The 27,813-nt window shown below is 36.6% G+C and overlaps 1 protein-coding gene across 8 annotated transcripts in view; it reads right to left on the reverse strand.

Annotated features, from left to right (window-relative positions):
* Window positions 1-27,813, reverse strand: part of PARD3B (par-3 family cell polarity regulator beta) — a 1,151,792-nt gene that overhangs the window by 433,246 nt on the left and 690,733 nt on the right. For all 8 annotated transcript variants that reach the window (XM_051849249.2, XM_070070340.1, XM_051849247.2 and 5 more), the window contains one exon: window positions 22,895-23,010. In XM_051849249.2, coding sequence (XP_051705209.2) covers window positions 22,895-23,010 — 116 coding nt within the window. The remainder of the gene's footprint in view (window positions 1-22,894; window positions 23,011-27,813) is intronic.

The following is a 27,813-nucleotide window of genomic DNA, read 5'->3' on the forward strand; positions in this document are numbered from 1 at the left end:
CAACCCATTTTATTCTTGCATGAATTAACTTTGGCACCTGGTTTCTGGCTGGGAATTGTCTAGCTGCTCCTGTTCTTGGCTACAATAAGTGCTATCCAAAGATTTCTCTTCTGGCATGAATTGAAGTATATTATACTGTCTATATTTCTGCCCAGAATCTACTATCATCTGTTTAATATGCAAACTGTGCAAAACCAGGGCTGCTACTGTGTAATAGATTTTGAAAAGTTGTCATCCAGACTCATTGTTTATTAGAGGTTATTAACTTTGGGGGTTTATGTGCTGTCTTTCCAACTCAGAGCACACAACCATTCACTTAAATGGGATGCATAAAGTCCTGCACACACTCTATTGAACTCATCGGCATTTTCTACCCATCTATTAGATGAGCTTGCTTAAATCAGGCTCCATTTTGCAGAACAGGTGATTACACATACATATGAAATATCCACTATCTTTTGGGGAGGTATTGAGTTAAATTAAGAATCTTGAACAAGGTTGAGCTAATAGAGAACATTAATAAGAAAAATAGAGATTTGCTAGATCCAGAGTCCAAAGTGACCTTGCAGGTGCAATTTTTTAATCTTTTTTCCTTAGATCAGGGATTTTTTTGGAGACCTCAGAGGCTGCTGACCAAGGAAGGGAAAAAGTAAAAGCAAAGAGCTGAACCTATGGTGCATTTCTCCCTCAGCCCTCTCCCTCCTGCTCCTACATTAAATAAAGTTAGGCTGTAAAAATTTGAGAGCTATTTTAAAAATCATTTAAAATTATTTGGCTATAAGTTACTCAATTACAGCTTGACTGACTTTTAAAGCAATCTTGGGAATATTTAGAAATTCTTGCAAACTATAAAAAACCAAAAACCCCCAAATATAAACTGTTGGCAAATGTAATTATATTTTAAGATGAATTCTAAATAATTAATAAGAATAAGGTTATATTTCAAGGGTAAACATTCATTAATTTCAAATTTTGGGTTTTTTTAATTGGCATCAGTAATTCTGTTTATATTTCACACTTTGGTAGGTCCTTGCAAGGTTATTGCCTCGAGGCCTCGTGTCCTCAGCAATGAACAGCAAAAATATTATTTTTGCATGCTTCAATTAGAATAACAGCATCAACAACTCAGGCCATAAAAACATAAAATCTAAAATCGTTACTTCAGAGTTACTGAGGATGAAAAAAAAAGCAACATTTCTTATAGTTTCACATTGGGTGTTTGCTTCTTACAGTTGTTTCCTTCACAAGAATCTCTAGTATAAAAACCGCAGCATTATTTCCCCATGCAACTCTGACTTCTCAACCTCCAACCTGGTCTAAATATAATTGTTCAAGCTTGGCTTTGTAAATAGAGAATCAGGATGCTGCTCTCATCACTTTCCTACTGACCCTACAATGCTATGAAACCAGAAATGGAATAATACTCTCTAAGGACTAAAATTTAAGGAACTTAGAAATTCTGCCCTAGTAAACACAAAGTTCTCCGTGCATTTCTGTACACACAAAATGATCAGAAATTTGCAAACAAACAGGGTGACTATGTCAGGCCCTTTAAAAGTTTACTTATCCAATGCCACCAACAATCCCAGCAACTTTCTGGCTAGACTGTATCTAACTTTTGATAGGTGGGGCCAATAAGACAGGGTGGAAGTTGGCATGGCAGTACTTCTTAGATAATATTGGATTGCGTGGTTAAGGGAAGACTGTTGGCACACTCTTTTGCATTCTGCTGCTTTTCTTTTGCCTGGAACATGGATGCTACTGCTGAAAATACAGCAGCCATCTGGACACTCTGATGTAAAAAATAAGGAGACAAAAACCATAAAGAATGGCATGCAGAAGAGAAGGATTCTAGGTCTCTGATGGCTTCACCAAGCCACTGATTTGACCTCATTCAGACTTCATGTTCAGTAAAACAAATGAACATTTCTTACGGCATGAGGTTCTCTGAGCACTACACTAGAATGTACTACTAGCTAATACCATTTTAATTGGTCGAAAGCAACTTTCTGTGTATCTGAAATCTATTAACAAACATATCATCATTCTGTATCAAAAATACTCTTATGTTCTTCAACTAAATGATAGCCCCTAAAGATGTGATGTCAGCCAATATACTCAAAATTTCTTCAATCATTCTCATAGTTAAATATCCCCATTTCTTTCTACCATAAATAAGATTCTGCTTTTTATTCCATTTTAAAGTTATTTTATATGGTGGACTTACTTTATTCTATCTATAAATCTACAACAGTTACAAAGGTTTGATATACACAAGAATGTATAAATGAAATAAAATTTATCCATATAACTCCTACCAGGAGATCAATGTTAACATTTTTGTCAAATATCTTTCCATTATAAATTAAAAATTTTAAGTTTTTAAAAATTTGAGAGACAGGAAGAGAGACACCTAAATGATCGCAACAGACAGAAAGCTGGTTCACTCCTCAAATGGCCTGCAACAGCTGGGCTTCACCAGAGCTCAAACCTGAAATAGTGAACTCAATTCAGGTCTCCCAAATGGTCTCAGAAATCCAAATATTTGAGCCATCACCTCTGCTTCCTGGTGACTGTATTAATAGGAAGCTGGCGTCAGGAGCCAGCGCTGGGAACCAATCCAGGCACTTTGATACAGAATTCAGGGATCCTACCTGCTAGAATAAATGATGCTGACTTCCTTTACAAGCATATAGACACACACATGCACACACACCTATGTACAAATGTAAGTATATACCCATTTTTGACAGACATGTTATCATTCGACTTCATTAGTCTGAAGGTATTTATCAGTTGCCCAATATTGTATTATAGCTATTAAAGTCTTATGATTTCACGAATCCTCTAATCACTGGAAAATTTTTACTATAATGAAAAAATCCTTATACCTTATTAAAGTGTTGGTAAATCATCTTTTTTGTAAGATGATTCCTATAAATAAAACTACTGAATAAAAGATTAAAATGGTGTTGATATCTTATTTCCATGTACTTTTTGAAGACCCTACTTAATTACCACATTAGCTTACAGTACAGTGGTATCATATTAAATACCTAAAAATCATGTATTGTGATACTAGGACATGCATATTTCAATATTTGTCAATGTTTGCCAATAAAATATCTCAGTTTTCTTTTTATTAAATATTAGTTGTTTATTTGAAAGGCAGTGTTACAGAAAGAAAGAGGAAGATAATGGAGGGGGAACATCCCTCTTCTGGTTCACTCCCCAGTTGGGCCAAGCTAAAGTCAACAGCCTGGAACTCTGTCTTGTTCTCCTATGTGAGTGCAGGAGCCTAAGCACCTGAGCCATATTCCACCCATTTCCCAGGAACAATATCATGGAGATGGGTTGGAAGTGTAGCAGCTGGGACTCAAACTGGTGTCCATATGGGATGCCAGGGTTGCTTTACCTGATGCATCACAATTCTGGTCCCCTCAGTTTTTTTGATTACTTATAAGTTCAAATATAATTCATATTTATTTGATGACTTTCTTCCTTTGTGAATTGTCTCATATGGTTTTCTAATATTGTACTGAAATATTTATTTCCTAATAGCTTATGAGAGCTCTTCATATATTAAGGATGTTAATCCTTTGTCATATATTTTATCATGATTCCTTTATTCTCTTTAACAACAAAGAGTATGTGGATAATAGAGAGTGATTATTAAAGTAGTGTCTCTTAATCCTATTTAAAGAATGCTGGAGTTTCCAAATCAATTAACAATACAGTATGTTGCTGGATTTAAAAAGGAACAATGTAATTCAAAGTGAACCCTTAGGATCATTTCTTAGCTTTATAAATATCCACAGTAAGTCTCGTCTCCAACTTCCATTTTTTTCTTTGCTCATTCAAATAAGCTTCTCAGAGTATTTCTCTTATGTACAGGTTGAGTATCCTTTATCTGAAAGACTTAACACCAGAAGTATTTTAGATTTTGAAAAATTGGCACTTATATAATGAGCTACTTAGGAAGAGGATCCAAATACAAACACAAAATTCACTTATGTGGCATATACATCTTAGATACATAGTTTAAATTTAATTTCAAATAATATTTTTAGATGATGTATGTTTTGTTTGCCACTGGTCACATGAGAACAGTTGTACAATTTTCCATGTGTGGTGTCATGTTGGAGCTCAAAATTTTCAGAACACAGAGCATTTTGGATTCTGGATTTTTTTGCTTAGGGATGTTCTAGCAAAATGAACCTTCTAAAACACACGTGAGAAAGTACATGGTAATGACATATTGAACAACCATTGAAGACTAATAACTACTTTTATGAATACAATATTTCCAATCCATTAATGACGAAGTATATGATCAGTCTGCCCAGTAGAATGGACTATTAGACTGAGCTCTCTTCAAAAATTCGTGTCCTTAATGATTTTCTGACCACATTTTCAATACAAAAACATCTCTCAATCATGGCTTCATCATGGATAAATCCTTTCAGTAAGTACTATTTCTAGAAAGGGATACAGAGTTAGATATCTAAAAGGTTCACAGATGTAGTCCATTTAAGAGTTAACTCACAAATCCATCAACATCAAGTAGTTATGCAGGATGTTGTACAAATCAGGTCATGTGAAGGTGGGGCCTTATAATGCTGCTGGGTTGTCTTAGCATATGAGTTTGAAGGAAATAGATTGCACTTGCATTATTCAGTTCTTTGATTAAACCTAAATGCAAAAATTGCTTTGTGGATAAAAATTTACACAAATTATGAGCTGTAATGAGTGAGCCAGCACCATGTATATTAACCATTTAGAATATTTCACTTTATTTTGATTACACTGTATTCTTTGGTTTAGGGTTTCTTTTTAGAATCACTTTAGGATATTTGTCATGGTGACTAATACTGTGTGACCCAAGGTGAGCAAAATCTTTAACTATCCAGCTTACATGATATTTGCCACAACTGACATGCAACCAAATTGCTCTATACTAATGTAATTCAATTTCATATTGCTTCAGGTAAGAGCAAGCAGTTCAAGCATGTTTTGAATATAATTCCCATGGCGCTAGGTTTATGTACACACTATGTTACTCTTCTGCAAACAGATTTATGGGAAATGAAAAGAGGATTCATAAGTAAGAAACACAATTTTTTTAACTCCAGAAATATCTTCAATTCTAATTCTACAACCCAAGGGAAAAATTTATAAAGTTATATAGTATAAATAAAAATATATACTTCTTGAGGTTAAAAAAGCAACAAAACAAAGGGAATGAACAGAGGAACACAAAGGAAAACAGAATGTCTGATGAACAGAAGACTAGGAAGGGACACAAACAATTTGATCTAATTTTCCTCTCTTGCACTGCAAGTGAATTCACATGATCTAAATCAATTATGTCAAGTGATTGCCTAATTTATTCATAGATTCCTCCAATTAGGAAATAAAACACAGCCCTTTTCTTCAAGTTTAAACAACTGCTTTCATTCTTCTTTATTTAGTGAAACAGAAGTCTCTGGCCTTCCATATTTCCTGTGCTTTATTCTTTCCTTAAAAGCGTTCATCTTTATGAGCCTTTTCCAAATACTTTCCTTCCAAATAAGATCAGTTCAGGTAAGTGAACATGAACGTAGGGCCCTATGTTCTAAAATGTCTTTTTCCCTATTCAAGTTTGTTAACCAATCCAAGCATTAATTTGTGCTTTTATTTACTGTTTAACCATTTGTCTGCACTTTTATTCCTTCAATGTTTGAGGCAGGGAAGGGGAGCCTACCTACTTAGTAAGATCAGTCAAATCAATCCCTGAGGTCAATGAGGTTTTGAGACTGCAGCCAAATTTTTCTAACATTATCATTCATCCATCTTAGAGGCACCCAGTACCTACCCATACAAAGTGGTGAGGGGAAGTGCCTAAGAAGCATAAGGTATGATCCTGCCCTCTAAGACTTTCTAATCTGATAGAAATTGGAAACAATATTCACTTAGCAGCTCTTCAAAAGCATATGTAATTCTTGTGCTAAAGATGGTGAAACCAATGGTAATTGCTTTAGGAATTCAGAGAAAGCGCTGTAAAAAAATGGCCACCCCATTGTGCTGGCAAGGCTTGAATGGGTCTGGAAAGAAAGAGAGAGCATAAATAGGAGAGAAGAGAGAATGGCCTTTTATTTTTAGAGATAAAACTGAGTTATTATGAGCCTCATTTGAAACAGAAAGTGATAATAGTTTGGAGCCTAGTTCAAAGTGGTGTGTGTGTGAGTTCAAGTCCTGGCTCTACCACTTACCAGCTATGACACTGTATACACCTCATTCTCTTTATGCTCTGGTTGAATCATCTGCAACATGCCTATGAAGCTGCTGTACGAGAAAACAAACGTGGTGTATAGGAAATGCTTTATTATGTTAACTACCATTACTGCCGGTGCAGTTACTAGGAATGTTTTCCTCTTGTATTCTGTATTGTAAGTCCTTGGAACTTGGCCATCAGGGCTGACGATCCTGATATGTTTCCCACATGTACAGCAGAGTCGGTGGTTTCAGGCCACACATTCAGAGCAACATCATGGAGGTGACTTCACCTTCTCAGTACTGTTCTTTCAGAGGCATCCCGCAGTGCACATAGCCACATTCTGTCATCACCGTCCATAGTTAATTCATGCTCGGCTGGTCACAGCTGTGGTCATTCTTATTGCTTTGCAGTTAAATCCTTCTTGTTTAGTGGCTACAGACACTCCTCTACCCCAGAGATTCTCTCTCATGTTGCATCCCACTTCACAGGATGGCTCCCATGTTCCAGCTGGTTGGCGATCCATCTCACCCTACTCTGGTTGTTGTATATCACCTTTAAGCCTCACAATCACACTCACATCTTCGCTTTGCCAAGCACAGTCCTCAGAGCACTAGCCTAGTGAGAGGTCTGTCCTCACAGTCATCAAAAGAATCTGGGAAATGTTGCATAGATCAGACCTCGGAGCCTCATGGAAACTCTTGAAGCCTGGCAATGTGCTAAGACACACTAGATGGTGTGAGGAGTTTTATATTTAAGAAGCTTGTTAAACTTTTCTTAAATCACAATCTCCCAAACTTATGTGTTTAAATTAGTTATTTATTTAAGTCAGAAGGGAAAGAGAGAGAGAGAGATACAGAGAGAGAGAGATACAGAGAGAGACAGAGAGAACAATCCCATCTACCATCTATGGCTTCATTCACCCAATGCCTACAAAGGTTAGAGGTGAGGGGTGCTGAAGCTGGAACCGGGAACACTATCCACATCTCTCATAGGAATGACTGGAACCAATCATTTGAGTCATCATTGTTGCTCCACAGGGTCTGTATTAGCAGGAAGCTGAAATCAGGAGCTAGAGTTGGAATCAAACCTAGATACTGTGATGTGAGTGTCCTAACCATTCTCAATTCCTAGGCCAAATACCCACCCATGATCATTCTTTATCATTCAATTCACTAGTCAGATACTGACTCTATTTTCAATTAAATTTTTGTGGACATGCATGCTTATATTACCAATCATGTTGTTCAGGTTTTGATAAGGTTGCACTCTCAACCTAAATCTGAAGGACTTTCCCACTATAAATCTCCTTTATCCTTTCTGGGTACAGAGACGATACTGGAATTATGTAAATTACATCCACTGATTTATCTAAAGATTTATTTATTTATTCATTTATTTAAAGGAAGAGAAATAGAGAAGAGAGGGGGAGAGGGAGGGGGAGAAGGAGAGGGAGAGGGAGAGGAAGAGGGAGAGATTTTCTTCTGGTTCACTCCTCAAATGCCACTGATTTATTAAAGCCAGATACCAAAACAAACAAAACAAAACAAATCTAGGGTATAATCTATTTTTTAATCAATTTGGGTGCTATAATTTTTCCCACACTTTGAAAATGGCCTGAAGTTTCCTAGTTCCATGGAACATTCTTATTTTACTTTTAAGAAATTTCAAGCTGAAACCTTTTCAGGTTCTTACTATTTTTTTTTTCAAGATAATTCTGCAGACCTTAGGGATTGAGGATTGTGCCAGTTAGTTCCTGGATCAGCAGAGGGTAGATCAGGTTATTCCCGGCTCACTTACAACTATCACTCTTGATTAGACAATATCCAATTTGATCTCTATTTTAATTTTCACTTTAATTTTTATACTTTCATTGAACAGAGTTCCCAGTTACGTTTTCTTATGAATGTTGGAAGCCAAGTGTGTATTGAAACATTAGCATTTCTAGCCATATTTCCTGTTTCTACAATTTGTAGAGTTACGTTTGTCATACTGGATAGCTTCCCAGTGTCTTTATTCACTTATTGTGTTATGACTATTTACATACCCAATCTCTGAAACTTTGTTCCTGAGAATATTTCCACTACAGAAATGTAAGCTACAGAAATAAATTACTGGGGTCTGTTGTCACTGATATGTCTCTGTTACTCAAAACACTACTTGGCACAGAGGAAGCACACAATAAATATTTGTTTAATGAATAAGGAGGGGGAGGGGAGGAAAAGATGGATGGATGGATGGATGAAATTTACATCGAACTGAAATTGTGTTTTCAAGCACTGCCAACATTTTAGTCTTATAAAGGCAGGGTAGGTGTTTATGGTAATGCCAATGTCTGCATTAATATGCTCAGAAATAGTCAGAAGTGCTATGTACAAAATATAGTATGGTAGTTTTAATGTTAAAAGAACTAAAAATAATTTCAGAAAGATGAATGGACTTGTTTCAGGATAAGTTGCTTTTAAAACATATAAATCTGCCTTTTTACTAACTCCGGTTCATTTTTAGACATTTTTCTAACCATTTAATGAAAGATACAAACATATTAATTAATATAAACTTTGGAACAGGTAACTTAGTTACCTCCAGGAAACTGGAGGCAAAATATCTATTTTCCTTTGTGTGTGAGGGCTGAAATTTGACCTCTGAAATAAAATAATATCCTACTTCCAAAAAGCAATATTTGACTTAGAAATTGTCAACCTTAGAAAGGAAATTTACACATGATTCAGAGTAGAAAATGCACAAATAAATAAAAAATGCTTAACCACAGAAGTAGTTTTAAAAATTCTTTATAAGCTGATAAAATTGGTAAAAATAAACAAAAAAAAGGATGACACCCAAAAATTCTTTCATAAACTGCTGACAGGAGCAACACTGCTTTCCAGAGGGCAAATGAATCAAATATCTGAAATCTTTCATCCATCATCTGCCTGAGAACTTACAAGTATTTCTAATGATGGACTAATTGTAATTGTTTATACAGGCTAATGACTAGCAAGCCTGATGCATCGCTATCTTTCAGAGTGTAAAACAGGAAATACTTTTATGGCAAATATAGAATATTAGGCAATATGAAGTGAAATTTTTTTCAAAAGAACTATTTACAAAAAATGTAGAAGTGACAATATTGAGAATCTTTAGGTTAGACTGCTTTTGGTGCACATTCAAAAAGTAAAGTCACTTTTGGGAAAAATCAGAATATAAGAATATAGATGTTTACATGAGAATTAAAATATAGAGGACGGATGACATTTTGCTTTGAAAGAAGAAACTGCAATCATTGAACCTAAAAATAAGACAAGTGTACCTCCCTACAGTAGCACAGTCATTGCATAAAAGTATTGCCAAAAACAAATTTTCATTATTCAGAACCAATCAGAAGAGATAACTGTGATATTGCCAAACGTAATGTAACATGTACATATTACATATTTTAGCTTATTATGCTCATTTTTATACATTATATATAATATTTTCAACAAAACATTTCAAAACAATTAAAATGGATTTGCTTCATATTTGCAAGGAGAATTAAAGTATCTTGCTCTCTTCTTGAAAAGCTTCCTTAGCTTCATATTTTTTGAAGATGTTCTTAATTAATAGAAAAGTTTGCCTTAAATGAACACAGAATTGAAACATGAACAAGAGTTTAAGAAACAGAAGTGAGAAAGAAAGGTTCATATCTGGATTTATTTGAAAGGCATAAAGTCCTAGATCAAGAGCTTCAGTTTGAGAGACAAAAATCAGGAAGAGAGCACTTCCTGTCCTAATCTAAGTTTTAAGAGGAACCCAGATGATCTCAGTTTTAAAGGGTAAGATGGTTTCCCCAGTGACCACGATTTCCCACCAGAGCATAAGTGATGCTCTAAAAATACAGAGGTCAACATAATAATACCCTGCACAGATCTGCTATTGGTAGAATACCATTAGTTAAGGTTCAGTTAAAAACATTTCCAAGCTTTATAGCTTCCTCTGTATCTCTTGTGGGAAAATTAAACCTTGGGTTTCTCTTCTAGACAATGAATTTTTAAAATTACCTACATATCCTACTGGGCAATTGCTTAGACGGGAAAAAATAATCTTAGTGGAAAATGCATGGCAACAATGGAGACCATTTGTGACTCCATGATTGATTTAAAGATCTACATATAAACTCTGTAGGTAGTTTATATGTAAGCTATAGACTTACTACATACATACCTGAGGAGAATTTACTTAATTGATGATTTAAGTCAACCACCAATTATAGGAAAAATGTGTAGGAGATCTAGGAACTCCCTTTAATAATACTGCTAACATTAACCTCTCCATGACTGCTACTGTTACTAAACCCAGAATCCCTTCTGTTCTAGGTATTAGGTAAAATATTTTTATATAAGAGGGATGATCTTTGCTTCAAAGATTTTTTTAATGAGGACATATGAAACAATTTGCCTCTTATTCATTTATCTAATAAATGGTAAATGAGAGCTATGATAAGGTATTTGTGAGTAGTTACTCATTGGATTGAGTATGGTGGGGAAGGCTGGGAAGTGCCAAAACTTCTAGACAAGTCTCAAAACATATGAAGTACTACAAAAGTCAAATTTCTACAGAATTGGTGTCATTTTCCTATTAGCAGTAACAATGAACACAAGTCAAATTCATCTTGAAAATATGTTTCTTAGGGAATGTAAAAAAAGAGCAAGAAGAAAGCATGTGGATTTAAAAGAGAAGAAGCATTTCCTTGAATTTTGCAAATTTGTTTCCAACCCAAATAGTTATTTTAAATAGTTTTAAACAGTCTCCATTATTCTGCTCTATCTAAACCTAGATGTCTACATTATATATCCATAAATTATCTAGTTATATTATAGAGAAGGTACCTAATATTTCTGACTTTATTAATCCTGAGTACAAATAGTTTATAATTCAGTTTCTTTTAAAATGTACAATTATCTAAATTGTGATTATATATTAAATTTTAACCTGTGAATTTTCTTAAAGTTTCAAAAGTGGCCAATCTGCTTGGATGGAGGAGGTGCAGCATGTGTGGGAAGCCAGCTATTTTGCTTCCTTACTGCATTCTCCTTTCTCTAAGAAGTCAACCTAAGTTATCACACCCTATTTCTCTAAATTCAACTTGTTTTCAAAGAAATATTCCATGTCAGTTATAACCTGAGCAGTTGCTTCGGTTATATAAACATATGAAAATATGTCAAAAATAAATAAATAAACACAAAGTTAACTGCGTCCCTCATCAAATACTAAAAAATACATGATGATCCCTTTCCCATAATTCTGGTGAATTCTGCCTTTCTTCATACCAACATACCATAAGCCAGAACTCAGTTTTCTGTTGCTATGACCTGTCTAGATTTCAAAGCTTGTAAGTTTGATGTATCTTTCATGTGGTTATCATCACTTTATATATTTGGGGCGTGGATTCAATTTTCAACAGACTTGCACTTTTCAATATTAGCTGTGAAAAAAATCTGTGGAGAGTTCTCCTATGCTTCTTAAGTCCTCTTGCTTTTCAGGCATAATATATTTCAACTGTTTTTCATTGGATATGGTTTCTAGGCCTCCCACCAATATCTGGATGCATTCTATGCTATCTTTGTATGTATCAAACTAATGTATCCAGTATTAAATATGGCATTGTAAATGTATTATGAACAGGCCAGGACACAGTGGACTTCTGTCTCTCTTGATCTGGTAACACTAGCTTTGGATATGGCCACATTAGGCAAGCAGCTAACAGCAGGGAACTGCATTAAGAGTTGTTATTTTGCCAAGCTTCCTAAATCCTACCCTTGTGCAATTGATGTTTTTCTGTTTAACCTAACTTCCGGATACTACTACTATCTTTCACTATTCTATTTACAAGAGCTTGCTGTCCCCATCAGTCTTTGTCCTGACATGTATTTCACATCAGGAAAATCCTATCTGAAATTTTACTATTTACTCACTGTATATGACTTTAGCATTTATTTATTCAATGAGAATGATAATGTCACAAGAGTGGAGCCTTTGTCCTAGTTACACAGGATATTTCCAGTGTGTAGTAATTACCCAACAAATGCTTGTTGGGTGAATGCCCCATTCTCACTTAATTCTCTTTTCTTCAGTTCAGGAGAAATCATCTCAAAGCTAATTCTGTTGTTCAACATAATGATCAATTATCTGAGATATATTTCTAATGAAAATTTGTAAGAATGCCTTTTATGCCTTTATCCAAGTTACAAAAAACCAGTCTTCATCAAATTGTGTTGGGCCTTTATCAGAATACAATGAGACACTCAGCATGATGTGTTCCAGATTCCTCCATTTTGTTGCAAATGACTGGATTTCGTTGTTTCTTACTGCGGTATAGTATTCTAAAGAGTACATATCCCATAATTTCTTTATCCAGTCTATCGTTGATGGGCATTTAGGTTGGTTCCAGGTCTTAGCTATTGTGAATTGAGCTGCAATAAACATTAGGCTGCAGACCTCTTTTTTGTTTGCCAATTTAAATTCCTTTGGGTAAATTCCAAGGAGTGGGATGGCTGGGTCGAACGGTAGGGTTATCTTCAGGTTTCTGAGGAATCTCCAGACTGACTTCCATAGTGGCTTGACCAGTTTGCAGTCCCAAAGGGACAAATACCATATGTTCTCCCTGATCGGTGACGACTGACTGAACACCAAGAGGGAAACCTGTTGGAGTGAGGTGGACACTATGGGAAACGGTGGCTTGATCAGCATAGCCCTGACTGTTAATGAACAACTTAATACATTATCCCTCTTAGTAGTTTTTTTATCTGTTCTACTTAATATGACTGGTTTAGTTCTGTAATTGATGCACAGTTATTCTTAAGTGTTGAAAATTAACTGAAATGTGATCCCTGTTGAACATGGGAGTGGGAATGGGAGAGGGAAGAGATGTATAATTTGGGACATGCTCAGGCTGACTTGCCCCAAGTGGTGGAGTTGGAAGCATACCAGGGGATTCCAATTCAATCCCATCGAGGTGGCATGTACCAATGCCATCTCACTGTTCCAGGTGATCAATTTCAGTTCACTGTTGGTCATGGTGGAGGGACTGGGAGTCAAAGGGAGCACATAGACAAGTCTAGTACCTGCTAATGCTAACCAGTGGAGTGAATAAAGGGGAGAGTGATCCAACATGGGAAGTGAGATACTCAGCAGACTCATAGAATGGCAGATGTCCTAAATAGCACTCTGGCCTCAGAATCAGCCCTAAAGGCATTCGGAGCTGGCTGAAAAGCTCATGAGAGTATTTCAGGCATGGAAAGCCAAGACACTCTGGCAAAAGATCTCTGCGAGTGAGATCCCAGTGGAAAGAACAGGTCATCAAAGAAGGAGGTACCTTTCTCTGAAGGGAGGAGAGAACCTCCACTTTGACTATGACCTTGTCTAAACAAGATAAGAGTCGGAGAACTCAGAGGGCTTCCATAGCCTTGGAAACTCATGACTGGAGCATAGGGAGATTACTGATGCCATAGACAGGAGTGTCAATTGGTAAAGTCAACAACAGGAGTCACTGTGCACTTACTCCTCATGTAGGATCTCTATCCTTAATGTGCTGTACATTGAGATTTAATGCTATAACGAGTACTCAAACAATATATTTCACTTTGTGTTTCTATGGGGGTACAAACTGTTGAAATCCTTACTTAATGCATACTAAACTGATCCTCTGTAAAAAAAAAAAAAAAGAAATTATCAATTCCCAACTTGACTCTCACTGGGATTAAACATGACAATAGGTCTGCTCTGATTTCATCATCATTTTAAAAAAAATCATCTATTATTTTTCACTTTATGTTTCTGTGTGGGAGTAAACTGTTGAAATCCATACTTAATGTATACTAAGCTGATCTTCTGTATATTAAGATAATCGAAAATGAATCTTGATGTGAATGGAAGGGGAGAGGGAGTGGGAAAGGGGAGGGTTGTGGGTGGGAAGGACGGTATGGGGGGGAAGCCATTGTAATCCATAAGTCGTACTTTGGAAATTTATATTCATTAAATAAAAGTTAAAAAAAAAAAAAAGAAAATATCACCTAAAAAAAAAAAGAATACAATGAGACAGGTCAAGTATAGAATATTTTTAAATATATTATTTGATTTCCCTCAGGGTGACGATGAGCTATAATTAGTATATTTCAGGAAAAGGCATACTAATGCTATATCCACCTTAGTGCATAATTTGATGTGTAAGTCTGAATCAGGGAGCCAGCATCATGGCACAGTGGATTAATTCATCACTTGGGGTAATAACATCCCATGTTGGAGTGCCTGGGTTCAAATTTTAGCTACTCTGCTTCTGATCTAACTTCCTGTTGAAACACCTGGGAAAGGGCCGGCATTGTGGCATCATGCATTAAGTTGCTACCTCTAATGCTGGCATCCTATATGGGTACTGGTTCACATTCCAGCTGTTTCACTTCCTATCCAGCTCCCTGCTGATGGCCTGATAAAAGTAGTGGAAGAGGGCCCAAATATTGGGGTCCCTCCTACCCATATGGGAGACCTGGATGAAGCTCCCAGCTCCTGGCTTTGGCCTGGCTCAGCCCTGGTCATTGTGGCCATCTGAGGATTGAAACAGCAGATGTAAGATCTCTCTGTGTGTCTCTTTCTCTCTGTAATTCTGACTTTCAAATAAACAATTTTTAAAAAAGTATTTTAAAAAATAAGTCTGAATCAGAAAACGAGATACAATACCTTTATGAAAATCAATATGATGTATATTTATAGCATTTCTGTGATTTACCAATCAAGACATCCTACCAACAAGGAAAGGAGACAACATGGAGGCCATCACTCCTTTTTTATTTTTTTACCTCATAGACATGGAAACTGTGTGAGGATCAGCACTGAAATCATTGTTTCTAGAATTCATCATGTTTATGAAAATTGATAATCTGCTTCCTCTTTTCCAATGTGAGGCCTACTCTTTATAATTTCTAATGATCAGATCAGGTGCTTTTTAATTACAATCCTTTCCATACAGAGGCATATAAATTTTCTAGATTTCCATTCCCTGGCAGCCATGCTTTTCCAGTTTGAACGTCATTCACTTGTGTGCATGAAGATCAAATGGACGCAGGACCTGAGTGGCTTTGCTTTCTACCTGACATCTGTTAAGTGTCCCAAACAATGGACCACTTCCTGCACTTCTTTAAAAATAGCAAATATTCAGTTTTGCAAGCACCCGCAGCAATCTACCTCTTCTTGCACTGTTGTTACTCTGTCTCCCTCTCCCTCTTTTCTACACGAGGAGGGTTAACTGTGAGTTACTGAAGCAGCCACATTCCCAGATGTCCCTCCCTTTTCTTTGCTTCTGAGATAAGTTATCATCATGATATCAGAATTTCCCTTTGGAATTCTTCCCTGTAGGGTTTTGATCCAGGTACATGCAGCAAGCACCAAATCTCTCTTTTACTTATAGAATTTCCATTGTCAAATGTACTTCTGGCCTACAGGAGGCACTCAGTAAACATTTATTCAACGACTTAGTGAACATGCTCTGTAATTCCTTAATTCTGACTGCCTAAATTGTAGGCCATGCATATAACCATGTCTATAGATTTTCTTGTCTGTTATACAAAACAAATGCATACTTCCTTTTAGCTTTACTACCAGTTTTTCTTTTCTAGTCAGGTTTTATTTTTTTAAGTCAGTTATATCCAAAGTAGTGGTACCCACGTTAACTATCACCATCTTCAGAGGTATTACTTATTGACTGATAATAAAGAAGTCTGTGGATACAAATAGAAATTTATCTTAAAAATATTCATATACTATTTAACATGATACAAATATTGATAAGCCAATGTCATATCCTCAGAATATACAATTATATAGAAATTTTCCTGTATATTTAGTCTTCAGAATATTTGGCTTATTATTAAGAGTGCAGACAGAAATGCCTCACCATATAAAATTTTTAAAACAAAGTATTAGGCTTTAGAGTGGGGTTATCAACTTTCTTCTTGCTCTCCTTTGATCCGATACACAGAGATGCTGACTTACTCTCAGAGAGAACTACTGACATGCATGAACGTGTACTATTCAAAATGTAAACCAAATATTTACTTTTGTAGTTATGGGAAATCAGCTGATTTGTAATTTACTTTTACTCTGTGAATCTACAAACATTTGTAACTTAAAAATAATTACAACAAACAACTTAAAAATAAAAACCCAAACTGCTGAATCACAGGTCCTGAAAGCTAATTAGGCAACACATCACTCATCTTGATGTCAGACAGTTATTGAAGACACACGCACTTTTTAAAAAGACTATGGGACATGCAATGTTAACAATCTTCCTTGTCAGGAAACCTCCCGAAATTTCATCTAAATGCCTCACACGTCATTTTGAGCTCATTTCCTCTCATTGAGCAGAGGCAGGACAGCTGGCCAGCGGCCTCCATCTGCACTAGCCTGAGCCTTCTCCCAACTGTGCCACAGACACCCTTCTGAAATGCATTGTAAGATCCATGAGAAACAGGGGCGAAAATGCTGAAAACAATCTTGAGGAAAATAGTGCTTTAAACTTAACTTCCAATGGGACTATACATTAAGTCAATGAAGGGGCCAAAATATTGAAGTCTGTCCCCTGAATAATTGAGACTAATTCTTAAATAGCATTATGGGATCATAAAACACCAAGTCTGCAAATGAAAGATTTCTACGCCTCATCAAAAAGTCTTTGAATGTAACTTCTTGGCATGCTGCCAATAAGGGGAGCTCTTTGGGGGGAACCCTACACCAAAGGCCAAAGAGGCAGCTGTGTTATCTGGCTTCTGAGAACTTCCAACTCAACACCCACACAAGCTCAATTATGAACAAATTAAAGAGATCCAGACTGAACATAGTAATTCTGGTAATTTAGATAAATAAAGTCTACAATTAGTAGAACAAGACTGGTTTTCTGGAAAACCCAGATGTATCTACCCAATCTCTTAAATAACACCCTAAACCATTTGAATAAGCACAGTTAAACTCAATTATTTAAATACATGTTTCCTTTTACTCATCATTTTAATCATTTCTGGTCTGTCTTAAACATGTCCACATATATGCCCGTAGTAGTATTAGATTCTGAGGCAAAATAGCTTCAACAAAAATCTATCGTGGGTATAGAAGAAATAATGGCACTGAGTAAAACAGCAATCCGAGTTGTATGCCTATGTCTTAGAGCAAACAGACAATATTTTAGCCACTTCTAGAAGAAGTTAACATACATTTCTCTAGTTGACAGAAGAGGGACCTTTTCAAGTGCAAAGAAACAGTTACTGAAAAATAATTGAGATTTAATATTGGGGGAATCTATTAATTACCTCACTTCTATTTTATTAATACAGAACAAAATATGCATCATCACCCTGTATAGATTTTTAATGTTACTCAATTAAATTCAGTATTCATTTCACATTTTCTTTTTATGGACTAATAGATTTTTAGAAAGCTAGGAATATGATTAAACTTGACACTATTCCTATCAGGAACCAAGAGCAAACATTTTAAATAATGGTCATTCACACAGGTAGGCCTGTGGAAACATACAAAATGGAAGCATTCTTGTTTGATCTTTAAACTCACTTTAGCTGATTCTAACACTCATGGCAGAATTAATGCATATGAAGAGCAAAATAATTTCTATAAAAGAAAAATCAGGGGAAGATTGGTTGATAAATAATCAAGATACAAAATAACACAATAATTTAAATAGAGTGAGGTTGGTATGGAACAGATTAATATATCAGTAGAATAACATATCTATAAATATACCTGTATGTATGTCATAAGGAAACTTATGATTCAATAAGACTATATTCCAAATTAATTGGGAAAAGATGAAAAAGTCAAAAACTGTTATATATAATTTATCTATTTATACAAATAAAAATTCTCCCACCTCACGGACAATAGATAAAAATATTAGTGCATTAGAGATTGCTAAACATTAAAAACCCAAGCTTCTAAAAATACTAGAAGAAAATAATGAGATAAACAACTCAGAAGTCATGAAGGTAGAAAAAATATGTATTTGAAAAAAGACTAGAACTTTTCTTATGGTAAATGATATCACAATCAAACCAAAATGCAAATTATAGTTTGGAAGGAATTATTTGCAACATACCTAATAATATCCTAAAAATGAAAATGCAGCAAATGGAAGCAGAAATAAATACAGATCAATCTCACGAAAACTAGAAAAACTCTCAATTAAATCCAAATTCCATCAAAAGGGGAAAATAAAAGTAAATAATACATTACGATTCATTAATATAACACTATGCAGCCACTAAGAAGAAATATATCATATAGATAGATAAGAGTATATTCAGGGTAGCAAACAGGTAGAGTGCCTTCTAGAAAGATATAAATTGCAAGCTACTTTCAAACCCTGTTTGTGTTTAGAGAACCAGGAAAGGTGATGGGGATTAAGGCCTTATTGTCCATGATAACTGTCCATCTTTGGAAACAGAAGTGAAAGTAACTAAATGAAAGTCACTCACCTTTAAAATAGTTTAAATATATAAACAATGACTCACTGATAATTCAGTTAAAATACTAGCTTCTCTCAGCAGCAAAAATTAAACCAAAACAAAGAGGGTACTAATGGGGCCCAGTAGTCTTTGAAGATTCCTACAGTCTCATAAAGGAAGAACAGCCCAACCCAATAATACAGTAAATAGCAGGGTTTATCCTTTTTACTTTGAACCACATGAAACTATTGTTTTTCCACTCCCCAAATAGTCAAATAGCACTGAATTTGGTATTCAGCCTAATTCCCTTATATTTTTTAAAAAGTTTTAAAAAGATGGATTTTGATCCTGTTGAGGATATTTGCATAAGGAGATAATCACCAACTATTTTAGCAAATATATTTATTTCTTACATTGGCCCAATTCTGTATATGGAAAGCTAAATTATATAAGATATTCTATCCCCCTTACCAAATATGAAAGACAGCTTGAAATGTTTACCACTGAGGTTATCACCTGAATTTATTCATTGAGAAAGTCAACCCATTTATTAAGTTCTGTTGATTATTCTAGAGAGAACAGATCAGAATGGTCCTGGAATGCTCAAGCACAAAGCCTTATGGGAAATTATTTGCTCTAAATTGGCATTTCCTGGAAGGTGTCAAACTTTGATGAATACTCTAAAAATGCTATTTATTGTACGCTGCATTTTAGCCAGTGCTTTTTTTTAAAAAAAATATTTATTTGAAAGTCAGAGTTACAGAGAGAGAGAGAGGGAGGGAGGGAGACAGAGAGAGAGACAGAGAGACACACAGAGAGAGAAGGAGAGCAATCTTCTATCCACTGGTTTACTACTTAAATGACTGCTATGACTAGGGGTGGGCCAGGTGCCAGGAACTTCTGAGTCTCCTATGTAGGTGGCAGGGGCCCAGGGATCTAGGTCATCCTCCACTGCTTTCCCAGGTGCATTAGCAAGGAGCTGGATTGGAAATGGAGCAGCTGGGATGTAAGCCAGCACCCATAAAGGATGCCAGTGCAGCAGGTGGAAGCTTAGCATACTATGCCACTGCAACAGTCTGGGGCCAGTGCTTTTAATTGGGTACTTACTAAAAAAAATGGTTCATGACCTGTGCGTTTTTGTAAATTGAATAAATATAATTGTTGATATTTATGGAACATTGTGGGGAGCCATTGCACGGCGCCCTAAAGATGGCGCCGGCTCCTTTCCCCCGGAAGGACTGGCGAGAAACAAACATCTCCTAATAAGGAGATGTTTGAGCTCCCTTCCGGCTTCCGCATTGCTGTACCAATCAATGCTTGCCACTTGGCTGCTTTTGATTGGTGCGCGGATGGCTATAAGAGGGAGGGGAGAAAAAAGGGCGCGGTATTAGAAGTTTGAAAGAGGTTCCTGAATAAACTGCTGGAAGAAGAGTTTGGGTCGTGTCTTCCTTGCTGGTCGAGGGACGCGACAGAACATGTATAATAAAATTCAATGGATGACTGTTAAATATTTTGTAAAGGTTATTTCAATTTAAAAGAAAAACCTCAAAAACAAAGCAGGAGCAACATATATGATGGAACTTCAAAATGCTGCATGTATTAGTTTTGCTGCAAATGCAGTGTTTTATCAAATTTTCCTTTAAATCTTTGTCAAACAAATTGATATGAACTGTATATGACTATAGCTTTAATGGTTTTGTGACTATTTTAAAATTTATCTTATATAAGTGAAGTGGAACATCTTTTCATTAGATTATTGTTTTTTGCCCTTGCCTATTTCACCACTGGACTAAGGTCATTATATTTTGTCTTTCTTGAACTCTATATTATTGCTTTTAGACCTAGCCTATTTTCCTGCAGGACTACTGTCTTTTTATTGTTTATTTCTTGAACTCTTTATTTAGTGGAGCCATTAGGGCTTCAACTGTAATGTACGTTAAAATATCTCAAAAAATAATAAACAAAATATTAAGTTAAAAAATAAAATAAATCTGTGTTGGACCACATTGCCGAGAAATAGCTCACAGAGACAGATTACACAGTCCAGACCAAGGCAATCTTGAATTTAAACCTGTTCCTGGTACTAGCTGGATGTCCAGTGGCAAAGTAATCTCTCTGGTTTCAGTTTCTTGGTTTATAAAATGGCTATATCTACCTTGTGGATTTGTTCTGAAGGTTGTAAGAGAATGTATGTAAAAACTGCCTACTTAGAATTATCTGCAAAAAGCAAGCAAATAGTTTGCTGAAAAGTAGAATTAAGTAAGTTTATTTTGGTAAAAAAATTGAACTCCATTTTTTTTCATAATATCCATTTTCTATGAACCTTTTGAAGACTCCTTATATGAACAGAAATACTTTCTGGGAATGACTTAGCATTTTTTTTATGGATTTGATAATATTTTTCCTCTCAAATTAAAATGGATGCTATTTTTCTTTCTGTAGAGACTTTTTGAAGAACAATACTGACCTTTAAAAAAAATCACATTGAGGCCAAGCATTGTGATGTAGCAGATTAAGCTGCTGCCTGTGATGCTGGCATCCCATAATGGCACTGCTTCAAGTCCCTTTTGCTCAGCTTTGAATTCAGCTCCCTGCTAATGCACCTGGGAAAGCAGCACAAGCTGGCCCAAGTCCCTGGGACCATGTACCCATCTGCAAGACTGGAATGCAGTTCCAAGCTCCTGGCTTTGGCCTGGTTCAGCTCCAGCTGTTGGGGCTATTTGGAGAGTGATAGAGTCAATGGAAGAGTTCTTTCTATCTGCCTCTCCCTCTATATATATAACTCTACCATTCAAATAAATAAATATGTCTTTAAAAAAGCACATGAAGAAAATAGTAACATACTTCTCCCCCTAAAATTAAGAGGAGTTTTTATCCATTCATCTTTGTAAAGAAACTAAGAAGATAGAACATGATATATTTATCAAATACATTATAAAAATAAATTTCTCTTTACATTATTGGTGATAATCTACATCACTATCTCTTATTATTCCTTTGGTTTGTCAAATGCTCATACATGAGAGAATACACTTTCTGACCAGTACTCAAGACAGCTTCCTTGTTAAGGTTTCTATTTGTCTCTCGCTATAGGTGATTAGAGAAAACACATCCCAGTGATTTAGTTAATTTATAGAAAATAGAATCAATTTCTCTGGTTTCATCCTGACTGAACATTCTACTGAACTTTGATAAATGAGTAACAGATAAGCACTATTTATCAGATTGTTTGGTAGAGCACATAGTTTTGATTATTCTATTTTCTGGTTGCTACTAATGAAATATATATAGCACTCCTTGAGAGAAAGCAATTGCAGAGATTGGCCTCTGAGCAGTCAGGAAGCAATGAACAGTGTGCTGAGAATTTATTTTGCTCCTACACTCTTCTCTAATAGGATCTGTTCTCTCCCTTCCTCCCTCAGTGCCTCTCTCCCTAGGAGCCCATGGGAGGGCAGCAATGATCTCACACATCTGAGATGTTTTCCAGGTCTCATGTCCCAGGACCTGGCAAACACAGTTGATAGCAGCCAAGAGTCACCTGGAAATTCCCTATAATGCCCAGAACCTCAATGAGGTTGCTTAGGCACCAGTGCAGGGTGCTCCAATACCCTAGATCTGGCAAACCCAAGGGACATTCCCCCTCTTTCCCTCCAGCCACCAATGGCACAGGACTTAGGGAGGGACATTTAGAGAGTTGGATTTTTCCATTGGTGCCACCCCCATCCATCCATCACAGGTGGAGAGAACTATTAGAAGCGCTGTCCAAGAGGATTCATTTAATCACATTATCCTCCCAGGCCCTACAACAAGCATGGAAATACACGTACTGCCAGAAATGTGAGTGCAAATACAAAGACAGGTGAAATAAAGATGCTTGTGGCATTTGGATCCTCCAGAAGGAATCCTATTTTTGCGAACCATAAAGGAAGGGCATTTTATGACCATTTTACAAAAGTCAATCATTTCTATTTTGCAAAGGAGGAGATGGCAATTAAGAGGTGTGAGTTAGGAAGACAGGATGAATGACCACCACCCCTTCCTCCAGGCTTCTGCGTCTCTGCAGGTTGGGACGAAGAAACAAAACCAGGACATTTGGGAAGATAGATGGCTGAGGCTAGAGAGCTGACCTGGATGTCACCTCCCCCTCACTTACCAAGATCCATGCTCTTTGAGGCTTTCAGATTAATTGATTCAGGCTGCCCGGCTGGTGTCACAGATCTGAAGTTGATGTGCTGGTCTGGAAGATACCCTGATGAATATACCCCACAGCTGTGGAAAGAAGGCAGATGCCATGTTTAGGTTAACAATAATATCTTGAGAGAGGGAAACAGTTCTTGTTGTGGACATATTCTATCACCCTTTTCTCTGCGGCTCCCAGCACACATTGTAAACCAATTCTTGAATCTTGGGTTTCTTTTCTAAGATGAAGCAACTCTGTTTTCATGTATTTCATCATACTGCCCAATTTAAATAAAATATTCTCTGGCTAATATCGTGTTTTACTCTTCACTGATTTCTGCTAATTGGGATCCTGCTGTACAATATATAACTTTCAGTGGGCAAGGGGAACATAGAAAGCTCCGGCACTTCAAAGGCTGTCACCAGACACTGAGAAAGGCCAAAAGCCAGTTGAGAGGGTTCTGTGGGCTAGGCAAGGCCCTTCCTTTGAAAACGAGTGAAAGGGCCGTGTCCTTTGGAGAAAACCATCTTGCTGAGTGACGGATGGCTGCAGGAGTTTGGCTTTCTACTTTATTTAGTGCTATTTTCTAAAACTAGTGTTAATGCTGAGCAGATCGTCTGCTCATCAATAACCCCAAAAGGGAATAACAGGAAAAGCGCAGTTGACAATTTAGACACCAGATACATCAAATGCCTGTTGCAGGCTTCCTGCTACTCGTAGTCAGTCTCCAAAGAATTTGCTTTCTCCTGAATATACCACTTACTTTGCTTGAGGATGGAAGAGATTATTTAAAGCAAATACAATTAATGGCTTATACCTTGATCCAGGAATATATTAAATACACATATTTTCATAAAATAAATCACTGTCATTTTCTCTCATTTAGAAAGTAAAAACTAGGGCTTTTTTCAACATAACGTCTATCCTCTAATCTCAAATTCAGTGAAAACTCAAATTAAGCCTCCTTAGGAAATCTGAAAGTATTGAGGTTAAGCTTTTCAAGCAGTTGAAGTGTGATCTTTTAAAGACCAAAGCCACAAAAACAATAAATGTTTTGAATGGGAACTCTTGTAAAATGTACTGGGGAATCTTAACTTTTAAACTGAATAGACCAAAATCAGCTTAATCTTTTCTCAAAACTCATTAGTCATGCATATTTAATATTGCCTTGCAGCAATATCAAAATGAATATGCAGCAATAATATTGCTGAGTGAATAAATGAACCTCCATCATTACAAGACAGTGGGTAGATTGCGGAAGTCCCACGGCAGGCAGTGCAGCACAGTGCTAGAGCCCTGTTACTTATCAGGGACGTGACCTGGGCAGTTCCTGGACCTCTCGGATCTTCACAATCTTTACCCATTTTAATGAGTACAATTATATTCTCTTGCTCATAGAGTATAGAGTGATAAGAGACTACAATGAATTAAGATTTGTAAAGTAACCCTCTCTGTCTCTCTCTCCCTCTCTTTCTCTGTAACTCTGCCTTTCAAACAAAATTTTTTTTAATTTTTTTTTTTTTTTTACAGGCAGAGTGGACAGTGAGAGAGAGAGAGAGACAGAGAGAAAGGTCTTCCTTTGCTGTTGGTTCACCCTCCAATGGCCGCCGCGGCCGGTGCACCACGCTGATCCAAAGCCAGGAGCCAGGTGCTTCTCTTGGTCTCCCATGGGGTGCAGGGCCCAAGCACTTGGGCCATCCTCCACTGCACTCCCTGGCCACAGCAGAGAGCTGGCCTGGAAGAGGGGCAACCGGAACAGAATCCGGTGCCCCAGCCGGGACTAGAACCCGGTGTGCTGGCGCCGCAAGGCAGAGGATTAGCCTAGTGAGCCGCAGCGCCGGCCTCAAACAAATTTTAAAAAAAAATGATTTGCAAAGTAAGGAGACCACTGACTGGCATAGAGTAAGTGTTTTAGAAGTACTTAAAAAATAAACAGATGACCTGTTTTTGCTTCCCAAATGACTGTTGTTTTCACTGGTCTTGGTTTCTTTGCCATCTCTGTGTCAGATTTCCACTAGGCCTATGAGCAACAGCTCTTCTCATCTTCTGTTTTGAAAATAGTGAAGTGTGATGATAAGGAGGCTAGAGAGAGATGCTAGGGGTGTGGCCTCAGTTTCCTCATAGTGAAAAGGACAGTAATATAATTACTCTACAATGTGCATGTAAGAATTAAATCAATTATGTTAATTACTGAGAATAGTGCCTAGCGCACAGTAAGAGCTCAAAGTTTGCTAACAATTATCCTTTTCTTTATTTTTGTAAGTTAAAATGGCCTTTGACTGAGGGCCTGAGGCACCTGCCAATGAAAAAATTATACATGGAAGGAGTGGAGAAGGGATAGAGGAAGGTCAGATAACAGGTACTGGAACACAGGTGTACTGATGTAACACGTTTGTGTTCCTCCACACAGTGGCATGATCTTAACTCGCAACAATGTATGCTAGACTGTGAAAAGAGCTGGGAGAAAGGATCTAGGAAGTTTCCAAACAGAAATGGAAAGGCTAGTTGCCTGGTTTGACCAGTTCACATTGTAATATGTATTGAAATATTGCACTGTAACCCAGAAAACTGCAAGTATCTTATGCTAATTAGGAATTTTTAAAATCTAATTTCAAAAATAATAACACTGAACAGACATGAGAGGTAGACAGGGAACTGAAGCACCAAACTTCTGCATCCTAGAGCTCTGAGCTCTTTATTCTGGATTGTGATTCATCCTCAGATCCTTTTTGGATGCCTGTGAGGCAATAAACTTAAACTTGCTTTAAAAATTAGGAAAATGATACGACTGTACAGGTTTCACGGAAATTTCTCAAGAAGTTTAAATCTACTCTGGGATTACATAGTTTGTGTGTGTGTACTTACTTCCTAGTGATAGGCAGAAGCTATGGATAAATAAAGTGTGCTACATGAGGTAGCTAGTGATGGAAAACCATGCAAATTGTGAGCTGGGATCCTGAGTCTTTTTAGTAAGGCTATTAGTAAGGCTTGGCCTTACAGCAATAGTCTCATTCTTCCAACCCATTTTAAAGGGGCAATTCTGAGATCTTTGTGAACCTGAGCTTCCCCCTGAGCCCTGGTGTTTTGGGAGCATTTGCCTTTAACTGTGTTACTCAACCTTTATTTGCACTCAGTTTTTCATCCTTTGATCTCTTGTGATGCTGTGGGTTTAGTGTCAGAAAGACTCATGGCCTTCATAGAATCAAAGAATTTAAGAGCTGGGAGGGATTAAAGGTCACCTCATCTTTTAGATAAGACCCTGAGGTCCAAAGAGGAGGACTGATTTTCAAGGTCACACAGCTGGCCAGGGGCAAAACCTGCACCACAGCCACAAGCGTTCACTAAAATGGTAGCCACCTTGGAACACATGTTATTAGGAACCTGAGTCTACAAAAAACAAAACAAAAAAAAAACTTATCCCTTTTAGTGCAGATCTGCTCTACTCTTCTGAGGTTTTCATTTAAGTTTGTTTTTTGTTTCATTAGAGTGGTGCATATCATGAAATAAAAGAATACCAAATTGTTAATCAAAGCAGATGTTATACCATAATGAAAGCCTTCAGGGGGAAGGTTTGGGACCAACATGAATATTCCTCATTAAAACACAGATCACACTGCATTTAAAGTGCTCTACTCAAAGGAATAACATATTGATTAACCCAATTCATTGTCTTACTTTACCAAAACCAGCATTAATTGACATTTCAAGAATGAGACCTCAAATTTTCCTGGACTTTTGGGAACAATGACTCCTATAACCATTTAAGAAACATGGTGACCATGCTCCTAGATACAATAACATCAAATTGGGAGTTGTCCAAATAAAGTGAATTCTTAAAAAATAAACATTGGGTTATAGTCAATAATGATCAAATAAAGGTTTTTTTGTACATATATATATATATATATATATATGCTCATGTCCATTAAGTTAATCATTACACAATCATTATTGTGATTGTGACTAAGTATACATTTTGAAAACTTTCAATAGATGGATATCTCTTGTTAGAGTACAAAATGGAAATAAGCCAATAAGGTTGATATCCGATTGGTTGATCTTTAAAGAGGAGAAAGTGAGTATAACAGAAAACATTATGAGAGTAGAGCCAATGAAAGTGAATAGCACACTGAAATGATGAATGCCGTATTGAATTAGCTAATGTGAAAATATGGTAGACACATAAGTTAGACTAGTAAAACCGCTCATGATATTAGATATTATGCTACATATCGAAATTGTCTGGAGTGAAAGGGTGACAAGATGATTAACTGCAAAATATGACGTATTTTAATTTTGAAGGGAGTTAGCATGTGCTCATGGCTGAGTGGGCTGCAGTGGAGGCTGTGGGAAGTTAGAAGTTGACAGCAGGCCAAAGACATGTCTGTGATAAAGGCCGTGTTTTCAGCATGAACAACCAGAGAATCCATCAAATAGAAATGATACTCAATGTCAAATTATGCTGCATAATGAATAAATAAAGCTAGCATGAAACATATGCCAATGTCCTGAATAGGGTGACAAACCAAGAATGTGAAACAGAAAGCAGCCAGTAATGAATGTCCAAGGAGAACAGTTGGAAGTATAAAGGCACGTGGAGAAGATTTTGATTGCAAAATAATAACAATAAAAATTTACATTTGAAGCTTCAGGTGTTCCTTTTTAGGCTCCAACCATTGGCTACTATGAATGAGAGTGGATAGCACAGTTCACATCCATGAAGTAGAGACAGAGAGGAGATACAGAGGGAGACAGGGAGGAGGAGAAAGGAATATTAACATGCAGCAAATGACTAAAGGATTTCTAAATTGCTAGTAATGTTCAATGTTCATTTATTAGTAATGTGCAATTCTGACATTATTTGTTATAAACTCTCCCTGAGATCTCACAAT

The sequence above is a fragment of the Oryctolagus cuniculus genome, chromosome 3 (assembly GCF_964237555.1).
Source record: "Oryctolagus cuniculus chromosome 3, mOryCun1.1, whole genome shotgun sequence".
In the NCBI taxonomy this organism is placed as follows: Eukaryota; Metazoa; Chordata; class Mammalia; order Lagomorpha; family Leporidae; genus Oryctolagus; species Oryctolagus cuniculus.